The 17,966-nt window shown below is 45.9% G+C and overlaps 1 protein-coding gene across 1 annotated transcript in view; it reads left to right on the forward strand.

The window, feature by feature from the left end:
- LOC149437762 (uncharacterized) overlaps positions 1–12,553 on the forward strand; it is a 109,035-nt gene extending 96,482 nt beyond the window's left edge. Inside the window, exons 17-19 of the mRNA XM_089660652.1 lie at positions 1,950–2,133; positions 7,332–7,495; positions 12,265–12,553. Coding sequence (XP_089516778.1) covers positions 1,950–2,133; positions 7,332–7,495; positions 12,265–12,429 — 513 coding nt within the window. The 3' untranslated portion in view covers positions 12,430–12,553. The remainder of the gene's footprint in view (positions 1–1,949; positions 2,134–7,331; positions 7,496–12,264) is intronic.
- The last annotated feature ends 5,413 nt before the right edge of the window (positions 12,554–17,966 follow it).

Raw genomic sequence — 17,966 nt, forward strand, 5'->3', positions numbered from 1 at the left:
TCCCCCGATATCAACAATTGGCACTGCTCCTCCCAGAGACACCAATGATGGGACCTACTTCCTTCCATTGACACCAACAATGGGGCACCATTCCTCCAATGGACACCAATGATAAGGCACAATTTCTTCACCCGATATCAACAATTGGCACTGTTTCTCCCACAGACACCAATGATGGAGCATAATTCCTTCCACTGACACCAACAATGGGTCACCATTCCTCCAATGGACACCAATGATAAGGCACAATTTCTTGCCCTGATATCAACATTTGGCACTGCTCCTTCCACAGACACCAATGGTGGGACATAATTCCTTCCACTGACACCAATGAGGCACCATTCCTCCAATGGACACCAATGATAAGGCACAATTTCTTGCCCTGATATCAACATTTGGCACTGCTCCTTCCACAGACACCAATGGTGGGACATAATTCCTTCCACTGACACCAATGAGGCACCATTCCTCCAATGGACACCAATGATAAGGCACAATTTCTTGCCCTGATATCAACATTTGGCACTGTTCCTCCCACAGACACCAATGACGGAACATAATTCCTTCCACTGACACCAACAATGGGGCACCATTCCTCCCACTGATACCAAAAATGTAGGTACTATTCCTCCTGCTGACAACAATGATGGGGCACCATTCCTCCCACTGACACCAAAGTGGAAATCCCTCCAAAAAGTGAGGGAATCCCTGGTTATCACCAGAACTAGTATCCCCATTGGACGGTTTCCCCTCTATTCCAATTCTGGGGACAACCAGATATTTGGGGATAAGGCACAATTTCTTGCCCTGATATCAACATTTGGCACTGTTCCTCCCACAGACACCAATGATGGGACCTAATTCCTTCCATTGACACCAACAATGGGGCACCATTCCTCCAACAAACACCAATGATAAGGCACAATTTCTTCCTCTGATATCAACAATTGGCACTGTTTCTCCCACAGACACCAATGATGGAACATAATTCCTTCCACTGACACCAACAATGGGGCATCATTCCTCCAATGAACACCAATGATAAGGCACAATTTCTTGCCCTGATATCAACATTTGGCACTGCTCCTTCCACAGATACCAATGGTGGGACATAATTCCTTCCACTGACACCAACAATGGGGCACCATTCCTCCCACTGACACCAAAGTGGAAATCCCCCCAAAAAGTGAGGGAATCCCTGGTTGTCACCAGAACTAGTGTCCCCATTGGATGGTTTCCCCTCTATTCCTATTCTGGGGACAACCAGATATTTGGGGATAAGGCACAATTTCTTGCCCTGATATCAACATTTGGCACTGCTCCTCCCACAGACACCAATGATGGGACCTAATTCCTTCCACTGACACCAACAATGGGGCACCATTCCTCCAATGGACACCAATGATAAGGCACAATTTCTTGCCCTGATATCAACATTTGGCACTGCTCCTTCCACAGATACCAATGGTGGGACATAATTCCTTCCACTGACACCAACAATGGGGCACCATTTCTCCCACTGATACCAAAAATGTAGGTACTATTCCTCCCACTGACACCAATGATGGGGCACCATTCCTCCCACTGACACCAAAGTAGAAATCCCTCCACAAAGTGAGGGAATCCCTGGTTGTCACCAGAACTAGTGTCCCCATTGGATGGTTTCCCCTCTATTCCTATTCTGGAGACAACCAGATATTTGGGGATTTTCTTTCACTTTCACTCTCAACGGTAACGGCAAAGAGGACTAATAGGTGGCGAATTTCCCTATCCGGGTCAGAGACAACAATAAAAAGCTGAAAGGTGTTCTAATCCCTCTCCACTCCATAAAAACGCAAAAAAAAAAGTTTTATCTTTTAATTAAACCTTAAAAAACTATTTTTTTAGATCATTTTCATTCTGCAATGCTTTTCTGCAAAACAGAGACAGAATTTCCTTCATTTGTCTAGGTTCCCCCCGAAATCCTGGAGGTGGCGCTGAAAAACACAGAGGCTGCTGTTCACGCTGACCTGCCCACTGTCTCCATTTTCGACCAGCTCCGCGACTCGCTGTGTGACTCCTTGCTGCCATTCTGGGCCGGATTCCGAAAAACATGGCTGATCCGCTCATCGGAGAGCGCAAAGAAAGTGCCGAGTAAGTTTAGCATGTGTGTGTTGTTTTCAGTTGTATCCAGATTGAGGAACCTTGGGTTCCTGTGATAAATTGCCAGCATGCTGGTCAGTTTCCAATCACATGGACCGCGATAGCGACATGACAGGGGTGGTCCTCTCTCCTCCCCTAGCCTAGTAATTGGACAGTGAAAGAGTAAAAGCAGATTGATAAGGTTATCTCTCTGCTCATTCTTCTGTCTGCTCTTCTCCCTCTAGTGACAGCTGGTGGTATTGCAGATTGTGATCACTTTTTTCACAGCTTTTTTCTATCTCCTGCCTCATCTCTCCTCCCCCAAACAAGGATTGTACTGTAGGCATGGACTGTTGGATTCTACTGGGAATGGTGGGATATATGTGCTGTTTTCAGTTGTGTCCAGATTAGGGAACTTTGGGTTCTTGTGATAAATTGCCAGCATGCTGATCAATTTCCAAGGAGGCATAACAGACAACAATACCTGTGGATAGCTTGGCGTACCTAGTTCTTGTACCTTCTATACCCCGATCCATGACAGGGGTGGTCCTTCCTCCACCCCCAGCTTGGTAACTGGTCACTGAGAGAAGCAAAAGCAGACTTGTAAGGTCATTGCTCTGCTCACTCTTCTCTCTCTTCCTGTCAACATGTTCTTTGCAGCATATTTGTATGACGCACACCTGATTGGCTCCCAGTCCTGCTTCTCCCTCTTCCAGTTTGAACTCTGCTGTATGAGAGATTGTAAAGAAACTGAAAAGATCTGAATGAATGTGTTTTATCATTTATATCTGCCTGAAGATCAGCTTTAAAGTGTTACTAAACCCACAACAGTACAATCAGTCTGTAGATGCAGTAAAGCATGCTTGTTATACTCACTGTGGAGCCTAAGGGGTTAATCCTCTGAATTGTGTAAAAAGGTTGTTTGATCCTGTCTTCTCTGATCCTCCCCTTCTTCTACTGTCCCCAGTCCATCTGCCATGGTACAGAGCAGCAGTGGCAAGTCCGCACTTGCTCAGTTTGGTGTTGTTAGGGGTTTTTTTTTAAATTTTGTTTTGGAGGGGGCACAGGGCCAATCAGCGCTGCCCAGACAGAGGGTAAGGGGTCATGCCACCTCTTAGGACGGTCAGAGGAGAATAAAATCTCCTCCTACAAGATTAATCAGTGCTTTCCTGATTACTTATAGAAGTCACAATTCTGCTATATACTGCTGATGGGAAAAGGTATTTAGCAGATTATATTTACTAAAATAATAACATTTCTATGTTCTGTGTACTGTGGGAGAGCAGATATAGTGAATGCAGGGTCCGGGGAGAGCAGATATAGTGAATGCAGGGTCTGGGGAGACCAGATATAGTGAATGCAGGGTCCAGGGAGAGCAGATATAGTGAATGCAGGGTCCAGGGAGAGCAGATATAGTGAATGCAGGGTCCAGGGAGAGCAGATATAGTGAATGCAGGGTCTGGGGAGACCAGATATAGTGAATGCAGGGTCCAGGGAGAGCGGATATAGTGAATGCAGGGTCTGGGGAGACCAGATATAGTGAATGCAGGGTCCAGGGAGAGCGGATATAGTGAATGCAGGGTCCGGGGAGAGCGGATATAGTGAATGCAGGGTCTGGGGAGACCAGATATAGTGAATGCAGGGTCCAGGGAGAGCGGATATAGTGAATGCAGGGTCCGGGGAGAGCAGATATAGTGAATGCAGGGTCCCGGGAGAGCAGATATAGTGAATGCAGGGTCCGGGGAGAGCAGATATAATGAATGCGGGGTCTGGGGAGAGCGGATATTGTGAATGCGGGGTCTGGGGAGACCGGATATAGTGAATGCGGGGTCCGGGGAGAGCGGATATAGTGAATGCAGGGTCCGAGGAGACCGGATATAGTGAATGCGGGGTCTGGGGAGAGCGGATATAGTGAATGCGGGGTCCGGGGAGAGCAGATATAGTGAATGCAGGGTCCCGGGAGAGCAGATATAGTGAATGCAGGGTCCGGGGAGAGCAGATATAATGAATGCGGGGTCTGGGGAGAGCGGATATTGTGAATGCGGGGTCTGGGGAGACCGGATATAGTGAATGCGGGGTCCGGGGAGAGCGGATATAGTGAATGCAGGGTCCGAGGAGACCGGATATAGTGAATGCGGGGTCTGGGGAGAGCGGATATAGTGAATGCAGGGTCCGGGGAGACCGGATATAGTGAATGCGGGGTCTGGGGAGAGCGGATATAGTGAATGCGGGGTCCGAGGAGACCGGATATAGTGAATGCGGGGTCTGGGGAGAGCAGATATAGTGAATGCGGGGTCCGGGGAGAGCGGATATAGTGAATGCGGGGTCCGAGGAGACCGGATATAGTGAATGCGGGGTCTGGGGAGAGCGGATATAGTGAATGCGGGGTCTGGGGAGAGCGGATATAGTGAATGCGGGATCTACGGAGAGCGGATATAGTGAATGTAGGGTCCGAGGAGACCGGATATAGTGAATGCGGGGTCTGGGGAGAGCGGATATAGTGAATGCGGGGTCCGGGGAGAGCGGATATAGTGAATGCGGGGTCTGGGGAGAGCGGATATAGTGAATGCGGGGTCCGGGGAGAGCGGATATAGTGAATGCAGGGTCCGAGGAGAGCGGATATAGTGAATGCGGGGTCCGGGGAGAGTGGATATAGTGAATGCAGGGTCCAGGGAGACCGGATAGAGGGAATGCAGGGTCCGGGGAGAGCGGATATAGTGAATGCAGGGTCCGGGGAGAGCGGATATAGTGAATGCCGGGTCTGAGGAGAGCGGATATAGTGAATGCAGGGTCCGGGGAGAGCGGATATAGTGAATGCAGGGTCCAGGGAGAGCGGATATAGTGAATGCGGGGTCCGGGGAGAGTGGATATAGTGAATGCAGGGTCCAGGGAGACTGGATAGAGGGAATGCAGGGTCCAGGGAGACCGGATAGAGGGAATGCAGGGCCCAGGGAGACCGGATATAGTGAATGCAGGGTCCAGGGAGACCGGATAGAAGGAATGCAGGGCCCAGGGAGACCGAATAGAGGGAATGCAGGGTCTGGGGTTTAGTAACACTTTTAACATCCACATGGCTTATTATAAATGGTTTGTCCATAGACCTGCACAGAGATACAAGGAACAGTGCTGGAGAAGTACAATCACCACAAAACACAGAAAGGGCAGAGTCTTCATCAATCTTCAACCAATATGACACATATACAAAGTATGAATAAGGGAAAGTTACGTAAAAGTGGACCTGTCACCATTCTTCCTGTTAGGTGCAGTCTACTAAGCATTGTGTCAGTGTAGCACTCTCAGGTATTTGTGGCTTCTCATAGAGATCAATGCTCCCTCTGACAATGCCTTCACCTGCTTTTCTTTCTAGAAGGACAGCACCATCTTTGTTCAGTCATCATCTAGGTTCTGCATCTACCGATGCTGCTGGCTCAGAGATCAGACAATCATTTAAACCCAGATGCCTGTGCAGTTCTTGGCTGCGTTCACAAATGTCTGACACAGATCAGCCCCTGCTGCATCCTCTCACCTTGTGACTTACTACAAATGTTGCAGTTTGATCACTGGGGGGGGGAAGGAAATGCTTTCACCTGGCTGCAGCTGATGACATCATCTCAGCCTGGGCAAAGCCACTGAATTGAGCTCAAGGATGGCTTCTGAATGATAAAAGTTGGAGGTTTATGAAAAAAAATGGGTAAAGTTACTGCTAGGTCCATTTTAATATGAATATCAACAAATAATTTATTGACCCACTAATCCCAATGCACGTTTGTATTTCATTTTAGCTCTTTTAAAGAAAAAAAAACTTTTAGTTTTTTTGTAAATGCAGGGTCGGGGGAGACCAGATATAGTGAATGCAGGGTCCGGGGAGACCGGATATAGTGAATGCAGGGTCGGGGGAGACCGGATATAGTGAATGTAGGGTCGGGGGAGAGCGGATATAGTGAATGCAGGGTCCGGGGAGACCGGATATAGTGAATGCAGGGTCCGGGGAGAGCGGATATAGTGAATGCAGGGTCCTGGGAGAGCGGATATAGTGAATGCAGGGTCTGGGGATAGCGGATATAGTGAATGCAGGGTCCGGGGAGAGCAGATATAGTGAATGCAGGGTCCGGGGAGAGCGGATATAGTGAATGCAGGGTCTGGGGATAGCGGATATAGTGAATGCGGGGTCCCGGAGACCAGATATAGTGAATGCAGGGTCCGGGGAGAGCGGATATAGTGAATGCGGGGTCGGGGGAGACCGGATATAGTGAATGTAGGGTCGGGGGAGAGCGGATATAGTGAATGCAGGGTCCGGGGAGACCGGATATAGTGAATGCAGGGTCCGGGGAGAGCGGATATAGTGAATGCAGGGTCCTGGGAGAGCGGATATAGTGAATGCAGGGTCTGGGGATAGCGGATATAGTGAATGCAGGGTCCGGGGAGAGCAGATATAGTGAATGCAGGGTCCGGGGAGAGCGGATATAGTGAATGCAGGGTCTGGGGATAGCGGATATAGTGAATGCGGGGTCCCGGAGACCAGATATAGTGAATGCAGGGTCCGGGGAGAGCGGATATAGTGAATGCAGGGTCCGGGGAGAGCGGATATAGTGAATGCAGGGTCCAGGGAGACCAGATATAGTGAATGCAGGGTCCAGGGAGACCAGATATAGAGAATGCAGGGTCCGGGGAGACCAGATATAGAGAATGCAGGGTCCTGGGAGACCAGATATAGTGAATGCAGGGTCCTGGGAGACCAGATATAGTGAATGCAGGGTCCGGGGAGACCAGATATAGTGAATGCAGGGTCCAGGGAGACCAGATATAGAGAATGCAGGGTCCGGGGAGACCAGATATAGAGAATGCAGGGTCCTGGGAGACCAGATATAGTGAATGCAGGGTCCTGGGAGACCAGATATAGTGAATGCAGGGTCCTGGGAGAGCGGATATAGTGAAATGACATCATCTCAGCCTGGGCAAAGCCACAGAATTGAGCTCAAGGATGGCTCATGAATGATAAACGTTGGAGGTTTATGAAAAAAAATGGGTAAAGTTACTGCTAGGTCCATTTTAATATGAATACCAACAAATAATTTATTGACCCACTAATCCCAATGCACGTTTGTATTTCATTTTAGCTCTTTTAAAGAAAAAAAAAACTTTCAGTATCACTGCAATGAAAATTGTCTTTGCATCTTTGCATCACCATATTGAACTGTCTCTGTCCCCAGTGCTGCGCGTGCAGCAGATGCTCCGGAAACGTTTGGCATTGTTCGAGGTAGAGGAGATGCCACTGAGAACCTTCCACCTTCCCCCCGTCCAGCACCCCCCAGAGAAAAGACCTCCATCTGTACTGACCTTCAGCTTCAGCATCACTCACGGCATCACTGTAAAGGTATGAGATATCTGAGCCCGTGTGTAGTATGATGGGAATAATGGTGTGCCCATGGTAGATGATTCTCTGTACAGCACTACAGAATATGTCAGAGCTATATACAGTATCTCCTCCTCTTCTAAAGATGATGACCAAGAAAGTCTGCAAACAGTTTGCTGAAGACAAGCAGACTAAGGACATGGATTACTGGAACCATGTCCTGTGGTCTGATGACACCAAGATCAACTGATTGGGTTCAGATGGTGTCAAGTGTGTGTGGCGGCAACCAGGGGAGGAGTACAAAGACAAGTGTATCTTGCCTACAGTCAAGCATGGTGGTGGGGGGTGTCATGGTCTGGGGCTGCATGAGTGCTGCCGGCACTGGGGGGCTACAGTTTATTGAGGGAACCATGAATGCCAACATGTACTGTGACATACTGAAGCAGAGCATGATCCCCTCCCTTCGGAGACTGGGCCGCAGAGCAGTATTCCAACATAACGACCCCAAACACCTCCAAGACCACCACTGCCTGGCTAAAGAAGCTGAGGGTGAAGGTGATGGACTGGCCAAGCATGTCTCCAGACCTAAATCCTATTGAGCATCTGTGGGGCATCCTCAGACGGAAGGTGGAGGAGCGCAAGGTCTCTAACATCCACCAGCTCCGTGATGTCGTCATGGAGGAGTGGAAGAGGACTCCAGTGACAACCTGTGAAGCTCTGGTGACCTCCATGCCCTAGAGGGTTAAGGCAGTGCTGGAAAATAATGGCGGCCATACAAAATATTGACACTTTGGGCCCAATTTGGACCTTGTCACTCAGGGGTGGACTCACGTTTGTTGCCAGCGGTTTAGACATTAATGGCGGTGTGTTGAGTTATTTTGAGGGGACAGAAAATTTCCACGTTATACAATCTGTACACTGACTACGTCACATTGTACCAAAGTGTCATTTCTTCAGTGTTGTCACATGAAAAGATAGAATCAAATATTTACACAAATGTGAGGGGTGGACTAACTTCTGGGAGATACTGTATATATATATATAGGTAGGGGAGGGGTGTACTCACTTCTGAGAGATATGTATACAGTGGGGATGGAAAGTTTGGGCACCCCAGCCAAAAATTTGTATTAATGTGCATAAAGAAGCCAAGGAAAGATGGAAAAATCTCCAAAAGGCATCAAATTACAGATTAGACATTCTTATAATATGTCAACAAAAGTTAGATTTTATTTCCATCATTTACACTTTCAAAATAACAGAAAACAAAAAAATGGCGTCTGCAAAAGTTTTTGCCCCTGCAGAGTTAATATCTTGTACTGCCCCCTTTGGCAAGTATCACAGCTTGTAAACACTTTTTGTAGCCAGCCAAGAGTCTTTCAGTTCTTGTTTGAGGTATCTTTGCCCATTCTTCCTTACAAAAGTCTTCCAGTTCTTTGAGATTTCTGGGCTGTCTGTCACGCACTGCTCTTTTAAGGTCTATCCATAGATTTTCAATTATGTTGAGGTCAGGAGATTGTGAAGGCCATGGCAAAACCTTCAGTTTACACCTCTTGATGTAATCCCCCGTGGATTTCGAGGTGTGTTTAGGATCATTATCCATTTGTAGAAGCCATCCTCTCTTTAACTTCAGCTTTTTCACAGATGGCATCAAGTTACCATCCAAAATTTGCTGAAATTTTATTGAATCCATTTTTCCTTCTACTCATGAGATGTTCCCTGTGCCACTGGCTGCAACACAACCCCAAAGCATGATTGATCCAACCCCATGCTTAACAGTTGGACAGAGGTTCTTTTCATTAAATTCTGTGCCCCTTCTTCTCTAAACTTACCTTTGCTCATTCCGGCCAAAAAGTTCAATTTTAACCTCATCAGTCCACAGAACTTGTTTCCAAAATGCATCAGGCTTGTCTATATGTTAATTTGCAAAGTTCAAACGATGATTTTTGTGGTGAGGACGTAGAAGAGGTTTTCTTCTGATGACTCTTCCATGAAGACCATATTTGTACAAGTATCTCTTTATAGTGGAATAGTGACCACAACTCCAGTGTCTGCCAGATCTTTCTGGAGGGATCGTGCAGTCAAACGTGGGTTTTGAATTGTTTTTCTCACAATCCTGCAAGCTGTTCTGTCTGATATTTTTCTTGGTCTTCCAGATCTTGCTTTAACTGCCACTGTTCCTGATGACTGTCATTTCTTAATTACATTCCAAACAGAGGATATTGACATCTGAAAACGCTTTGCTATCTTCTTATAGCCTTCTCTAGCTTTGTGAGCGTCAACTATTTTCAGTTTCAGTTTTCTAGACAACTGCTTAGAAGAACCCATGGTGCTGATTGTTGGGGCAAGGTCAGATGAGTCTGGGCATTTAAAACCTTTGAGATTGACATCACCTGGTCTTCCCAGACGATGATTGAGAACAATCCATGACACTGGCAGGTCTCAGCTTGGCAAAGGGGGCAGTGCATGCTATAAATTCTGCACGGTGCCCAAACTTTTGCAGACCCCATTTTTTTGTTTTCTGTTATTTTGAAAGTGTAAATGATGGAAATAAAATCTAACTTTTGTTGACATATTATAAGAATGTCTAATCTGTAATTTGATGCCTTTGGAGATTTTTCCATCTTTCCTTGGCTTCTTTATGCACATTAATACAATTTTTTAGCTGGGGTGCCCAAACTTTCGATCCCCACTGTATATATATATAGGTAGGGGAAGGGGTGTACTCACTTCTGGGAGATACTGTATATATATAGGTGGGGGAGGGGTGTACTCACTTCCGAAAGATACTGTATATATATATATATATATATATGGGGGAGGGGTGTACTCACTTCTGGGAGATACTGTATATATATATAGGTAGGGGAAGGGGTGTACTCACTTCTGGGAGATACTGTATATATATATGTGGGGGAGGGGTGTACTCACTTCTGAGAGATACTGTATATATATATGTAGCAGGCTCCTTGTACAAGAGGATTCAGAAGGAATCACATGTTCAGCAGTCAGTCCTTTCTCTCTCTCTCTCTCCTATTTGTGAAACCTGGGCATTCTGCCAAGTTCATGACTCATCCACTACACAGCAAAGAACGCTGGGAGGGGGAGGAAGCAGGAAGTGAAGGGGAGAACAGAGAGACACGAGGCTGGAGAAAAGACAGGGACATGTGGAGCCCGTCCAAGCAGAGGAGGAGGCACTACAGCACCCAGCGCGGATAGAGGGACCCTGCTTTGTGTTCAGAGTCTGGTGAGCTGTCCCCCTGGAGAGAGTAAGACACACCATTTACACTTTGCATATAGACTGGGACATCCGCACCCCACTGCTGGGATCTCACCCATCCGGGGCCCTGTGCAAGCCACAGATCCTCCTGCCTGCTTTGCCCCTCACCACCAGTGTAATTGAGACTGTCTGCCCCGGGGACTGACACATACTGGGAGATTGCATTCTGCGACTGCCCCTTGGTCTTGGGGTGCTTTGTGTTGCGTTTAGACACTGAGGTTGGACCCTCTCAGCCCAGAAACCTAGTAAAATTGGATGTAACCCACACCAGCTGAAACTCCAAAGAAGCCTTCAGCTGCTATTTACTTCATTGTAAGGACTAAACGTGCACCAACTAGAGCTCCACCGTTACAAGGACTAGAGTGGGGGAATCTGGCTTAGTAGCCTTATTAGAGGTACCTCTTTATTGCATTCTGTTCTGACTCTGAGGTGATTTTTGGCTAACGCCCCTCAGAAGCAGAATCATACACCGGTGTGGGTAATACATTTCATTGATAGAGTATAAGTAAGTTTATTTGTTTGATATCAGTTGTATTCTGCTTAAAGTGCAACTCTGCCATCCGGAGACTCTTGGCTGTGAAGCCCTCTAGTGGCAGACCAAATTTGACTGCATTGCATAAAAGAAGAAAAGTAAGTTTTGAAGTTGAAAGGGGAACCCCACCCCTCTGCACTGCATTTCATTCTCCATAAAATTGTTCTTGTTTCATTTAACCCTGTGTCAGCAAATTTCTTGGCGGGGTATTTGCTATTCATTACCAGTTGTGCCAGAGGGATTGGGTTTGCTTAGGGTTGGATCTATTGAGCGCAGGACCCATAATATATTCCAGCTTGTCCCAAGGGGCAGTGCTACATATATATATATATATATATATATATATATATATGTGGGGGAGGGGTGTACTCACTTCTGAGAGATACTGTATATATATAGGTGGGGGAGGGGTGGACTCACTTCTGGGAGCTACTGTATATATATAACAATAATAGTGTGTAACTGTGGAGGGGACATTAGAGTGTAAGCTCCTCTGGTACAGAGACTGATGTGACTGTGGGGGAGGGGACATTAGAGTGTAAGCTCCTCTGGTGCAGAGACTGATGTGACTGTGGGGGAGGGGACATTAGAGTGTAAGCTCCTCTGGTGCAAAGACTGATGTGACTGGCTCAGTGTTCTCTGTACAGCGCTGCGGTATATGTCAGAGCTACAGTATATAAATGTATAATAATAATAGTGTGTGACTGTGGGGGAGGGGACATTGGAGTGTAAGCTCCTCTGGTGCAGAGACTGATGTAATTGGCTTAATATCCTCTGTACAGCACTATGGAATATGTCAGAGCTATGTAACTGTATAATATTAATAACAGTGTGTGACTGTGGAGGGGAGTGTAAGCTCCTTCGGTGCAGAGACTGATGTGAATGGTTCAGTGTTCCTTGTACAGCACTTTGGTATATGTTGGTATATCAATGCACAGCCCATGCTCCAGACAGTGATAAACACTCATGTTTGCTCTGCAGGGGAGGAGTGAGGAGAGCGGAGAGTCGCAGACCCCCACCCCACCGGCCAGCAGGAGAATGTCCCAGATCGCTGTATTACCACCAATAAACCGAACTTCACCGGACCAGACCCAACCTAACACCAGCGAAACCACAGCCATACCGGAAATGATGGCTGGTCAATGATCTATGTTAACTGCGTATACTCTTGGTTGTAAGATTGTAAATAACTTTGGAAAATTTTTCAAAATAAAGTATTTAAAAAAAAATAGAACAAGATCAATAAATGAATCAAATTTTTAATACAGAATATTTTGTGCCTGAGGGAATAATTGGGGGGTATTAACTGCTTGCCAGGCTAGGCATAGATCACGTGACTTCATCAGGGAAAAAGGTTCTGAGCGCAAATGTTTTTTCCCTGATGAAGTCACGTGACCAATGACGCAACGTGTAGGGGGGTGCCTTGTGGGATCGCGGACCGGAAGTTGCGGTTTTTAATTGCAAGTGGCGTAAACCTATATGAAAGAATGGGCATGTAACAGGATAATTGGGTACAAGTCCCTTTTAGACTAAGAGAGCACCCAGGATGAAACAAGCACCCTAATGCACAGGAGGAGTATGAGATCTTGCTAGAAACACAGAGGAGGCATCGCACATGGCAGAATGACACATACATGACACTACATGTATTGCAGGTCAAATCATTAAGGTGAGCACAGGGGCGGACTGACAACTCATGGGGCCCCCGGGCAATAGGGGATCATGGGGCCCCTGTGTCCTTGCCCAAACTAAAAAAAGCCTATGAAAAATGTACCAGGGGCATCTCATGGGGCCCCCTACTGACCCCGGGCCCTCAGGCAGTGCCCAAGTATCCAAATGGTCAGTCCGCCCCTGGGTGAGCGTTTAGTCAGCACAGTGGAGAATGGGAAGATGGTGTTTTCACCTAGGATCACCAGTGACATATTTATATTGACGATTTTGCATTTTACTTTTTAAGCATTGAAGTTAATATAGATGTTACATTTTTATTTAAGAGATGACACCAATATTTGAGGCAGTGCAGCGCTTAATATCACATTTCTATAATAGCTGTTGTGGGAACACAAGTCAGTGTTTGCTGCGGCCATCAGAGGTGTATTTAGGTTTTGTGCTGCCCTAGGCAACACAAAAATCGGATGCCCCCCCCCCCTCCCTGGCAGAGAGAGAGCCTGACACCGACTAACACCAGACAATCCCCCCCTCCCCCTTGGAGAGAGCCTGACAGTGACCAACAACACTCCTGCCCCAGCCCCCCCCCCCAGGGACCCGAAAGAGCCTTCCACTAACACCCACCCACCCCCACCTCCAGAGGGGGTCAGAGAGAAAGACACTCACCTTCACAGCTCTGGACATCCCCAGGAATGACAGTCGCATATACCATCAAGCAGACCACAGCCTCTCTCGGATCCCATCTGGTCCCCATGCTGCATATGTCCCTTCTTCCAGGGGTCAGTGCTGCCCCCCTAAAAATGCCGCCCTAGGCAAATGCCTTGTTTGCCTTGTGGTAAATATGCCCCTGGCGGCCATCACATTGTTATTTAGTTGTGTCATTTTTATTGACTTCCATATTTCATGCAGTATAACTTTAAGACGTGTGGACATTGTTGTTGGAGGTGCAAGAGTTACTCAGGTATACAGCCAGGCTAGGCAACCATCCCGTATGTTGCGCCCTGGCTTCCGGGTTTTGGATGCGCATGCGTGATTGGACAGAGCACGAGTTTGTCAGCAGATTTCAGCCAATGATTTTGTGTGAAACATACTGATCAGTTGTGTCAAATCACAACCCAGAGTTCTGTGTAAACATAAGAGCAATTTGGACGGTTCTTCCCCCCTGAAAAGCAGGGAGAAAAAGCAGCCAGATCTTTGAGTAAAAGCACCACACATTACACTTGCTAGGCACACAGCTAACCCTAATCATTTCAGAGCTCCTTCTCGGATCTAAAGCAACTGCACTTGCAGTGCACAGTATATTTACCTTTAATAAATCAACCCCATTGTCTGTTAGCACCAGATTGGCCGCCACACTTTCACAGTCACACTATAAGTCGCTGAGTTACTCAGGTATACAGCCAGGCTAGGCAACCATCACATATGTTGCGCCCTGGCTTCCGGGTTTTGGATGCGCATGCGTGATTGGACAGAGCACGAGTTTGTCAGCAGATTTCAGCCAATGATTTTGTGTGAAACATACTGATCAGTTGTGTCAAATCACAACCCAGAGTTCTGTGTAAACATAAGAGCAATTTGGACGGTTCTTCCCCCTGAAAAGCAGGGAGAAAAAGCAGCCAGATCTTAGAGTAAAAGCACCACACATTACACTTGCTAGGCACACAGCTAACCCTAATCATTTCAGAGCTCCTTCTCGGATCTAAAGCAACTGCACTTGCAGTTTACCTTTAGTAAATCAACCCCATTGTCTGTTAGCACCAGATTGTCCGCCACACTTTCACAGTCACACTATAAGTCGCTGATCACCACCATTACAAGTATAGTGTCTATAGCTGCGTAAATTCCAGTATTTATACCATCTTTTGTAGATGCTATAATTTTCACACCAACCAATAATTTTATACACTTAGTGGGATTTTTTAGACCCAAAGACATGTAGCGGAAAACATTTTGGCCTAAATTTATGAATAAATTCGATTTTTTCAATTTTTTTATCAGATATGTTTTATAACAAAGGTAAAAATATAATTTCTTTCATTTATATAATAAAGATTTAAAAACCCAGTGGTGATGAAATACCACCAGATGAAAGCTCTATTTCCATGAAAAGAGGTATATGAGTTTCATTTGGGTACAATGTTGCATGACTGAGCAATTGCCAGTTAAAGCAGTGTTCTGTCTCTCCAATGTAAGCATTGAATGTGTGATCTCTGTAATTTTTTTTCCAAAAATACTTTATTTTTATAAGAAAAGACAAAAAACAAAGTATTTATAGCATGTACAGTCATAAATCACAGTCAAAACAGCGACATAACATGTTGCTTCCCGTTTCGCTGACAGGGCAAATTGTATGATCTCTGTAACTTACAGTTGTGATGAGATAGCGATAACTCCAATCTCAGTTGGATACCACAGTGAGTGACTCAATCTAGATGAAATCTTGTAGAGCTTGTGAAGTTTATTCCATAAACTGATTGAATCTTACAACAATGAACATCTGATAGGTCAAAAGATCATAATGTGCTCTGCTTCATGAGACATGAGGCTTGCTGAAATGCATTACTGGGACGGGGGAGGGCTATCTATACAGCATTAACTAAACCAAAGTAAAGGGAGGAGCAGAGACAAAATATAGAAACACTTAAAGGAATATGACAGTCAATATGACAGTCATGTGAAACATGACAAGCAGCACATGCTGTATAGCAAAAAAATGTCCTGGTCATGAAGGGGGGAAAAAGCCCCAATAACTTACATTTACTAAGCAAAAGGGCAGACAGTGTAAAAACAGCCCAAATCGGACGGGGGGGGGTGACCCTATGGCTCTGGAAATAAATTTGTACACGCACTACTTTTGGTGCGCTTTGCCTACACGTCTGAAATAGGCGTGTCACCTGACTTTGAAATTGTGCGACTGTACTGTAAGTCACACGATTTCAAAGTCGGGTTTGGTGTGACCGCGGTGTAAAGCTTAAGTTTAGGTGAGAAAAAAAAATCAGCACTAGGGACATTACTTACAGTCAATGTGATGTGTCCCTTGTGCTGCTGGATGCTGCTTTAGTTGAAATCTTTTGTCCACCAATTCCCCCCTACTCCAGCCACAGTACAGCGGCGATATGACGGGACCCGTCATATGTGCCTACTATACCCGCCCTTTTCTGCCCCACTCCTCCACTCACAGAAGCTGTACTATACTGTATCTTCCCTACATACAGTTGTGTTCAAAATAATAGCAGTGTGTTGAAAAAAGTGAATAAAGCTGAAAATCCTTCTAATAGCTTTTATTTCCATCCACACAAATGCATTGGGAACACGACACATTCTATTCCAAATCACAACATGAAGAAAAATACATCAAATTTGTGTTGTTCCTCTAAAAAAATGGAAGAAAAGTGAATATTAGACGGTTCAAAAAAATCGCAGCGTTTGTATTCTTCTTTACAAACTCAAACATTCACTATATAAACTGAGAAATGTTTGAAGATTTTGCTTTCCTTTGAATGACTTCATGAATATTTGGTTGTAGTCGCACTGTTTCTGAGAACTGCTGTACATCTGTGTTGCATGGAGTCCCCCAACTTCTGGCCCCTGTGATCAGGTATTCCAGCCCAGGATGATTGGACCACATTCCACAGTTCTTCTCTATTTCTTGGTTTTGCCTCAGAAACGGCATTTTTGATGTCACCCCACAAGTTTTCTATTGGATGAAGATCCGGGGATTGGGCTGGCCACTCCATAACGTCCATCTTGTTGGTCTGGAACCAAGATGTTGCACGTTTACTGGTGTGTTTGGGGTCGTTGTCTTGTTGGAACACCCATTTCAAGGGCATTTCCTCTTCAGCATAAGGCAGCATGACCTCTTCAAGTATTCTGATGTATTCCATGATCCCTGGTATGCGATAAATAGGCCCAACACCGTAGTATGAGAAACATCCCCATATCATGATGCTTGCACCACCATGCTTCACTGTCTTCACAGTGTACTGTGGCTTGAATTCAGTGTTTGGGGGTCGTCTGACAAACTGTCTCCGCCCACTAGACCCAAAAAGAACAATCTTACTTTCATCAGTCCACAAAATGTTGCGCCATTTCTTTTTAGGCCGGTCAATGTGCTCTTTGGCAGATTGTAACCTCTTCAGCACATGTCTTTTTCCAACAGTGGGACTTTGCGGGGGCTTCTTGCAGATAGCTTGGCTTCACATCGGCGTCTTCTAATTGTAACAGTCCTCACAGGGAACGTCACACCTTCTTTCATCTTCCTGGAGCTGATTGTTGGCTGAGTCCGCGCCATTTTGGCTATTCTTCTATCCATTCCAATGGTAGTTTTTCGCTTTCTTCCACGTCTTTCAGGTTTTGGTTGCCATTTTAAAGCATTTGCCATCATTTTAGCTGAGCAGCCGATCATTTTCTGCACTTCTTTATATGTTTTCCCCTCTCCAATCAACTTTTTAATCAAGGTACGCTGTTCTTCTGAACAATGTCTGGAACGAGAGAAATGCACTGTAACCGGCATGTACAACATTTGCTGCCTTCCTTCCTTAAATAAGGGCAATAATTGCCACCTGTTTTTCAAAGAATGACTGACCTCACTAATAGAACTCCACACTGCTATTATTTTGAACACGCCCCTTTCAATGAGTGATTCAATGACACAGAATCAGCAGCATGCATGTCATGACTGTTGGGTCTGTTGGATTTCTATTACTCTACTACACCTGCTAGGAAATTATTTGCCATGTAGAAATATCATTTCTACCAAAAACAGTGATTGATCCGGTTAGTGATGTCTGACTGCTATTATTTTGAACACAACTGTACATGGACTATGAATGGAAGATGGGCAGATGCAGGAGGAGGCAGGAGGACAGGCAGAAGCGGAGTGTCAAATAAGAGCGAGCTGATCTCTGGCAATAGTTGGAGCCAGCTAAACTGCAGCTTCAGCAGAACGGGTTTGCTGGTTTTGTGGATTCTAAGGAAGAACAAATCTCTAGAGTTCTTTCGGACAAATTCCCAAC

The sequence above is a fragment of the Staurois parvus genome, unplaced genomic scaffold (genome assembly GCF_062004578.1).
Source record: "Staurois parvus isolate SC_StPar_1 unplaced genomic scaffold, SC_StPar_1.0 ptg001257l, whole genome shotgun sequence".
NCBI classification, from domain to species: Eukaryota; Metazoa; Chordata; class Amphibia; order Anura; family Ranidae; genus Staurois; species Staurois parvus.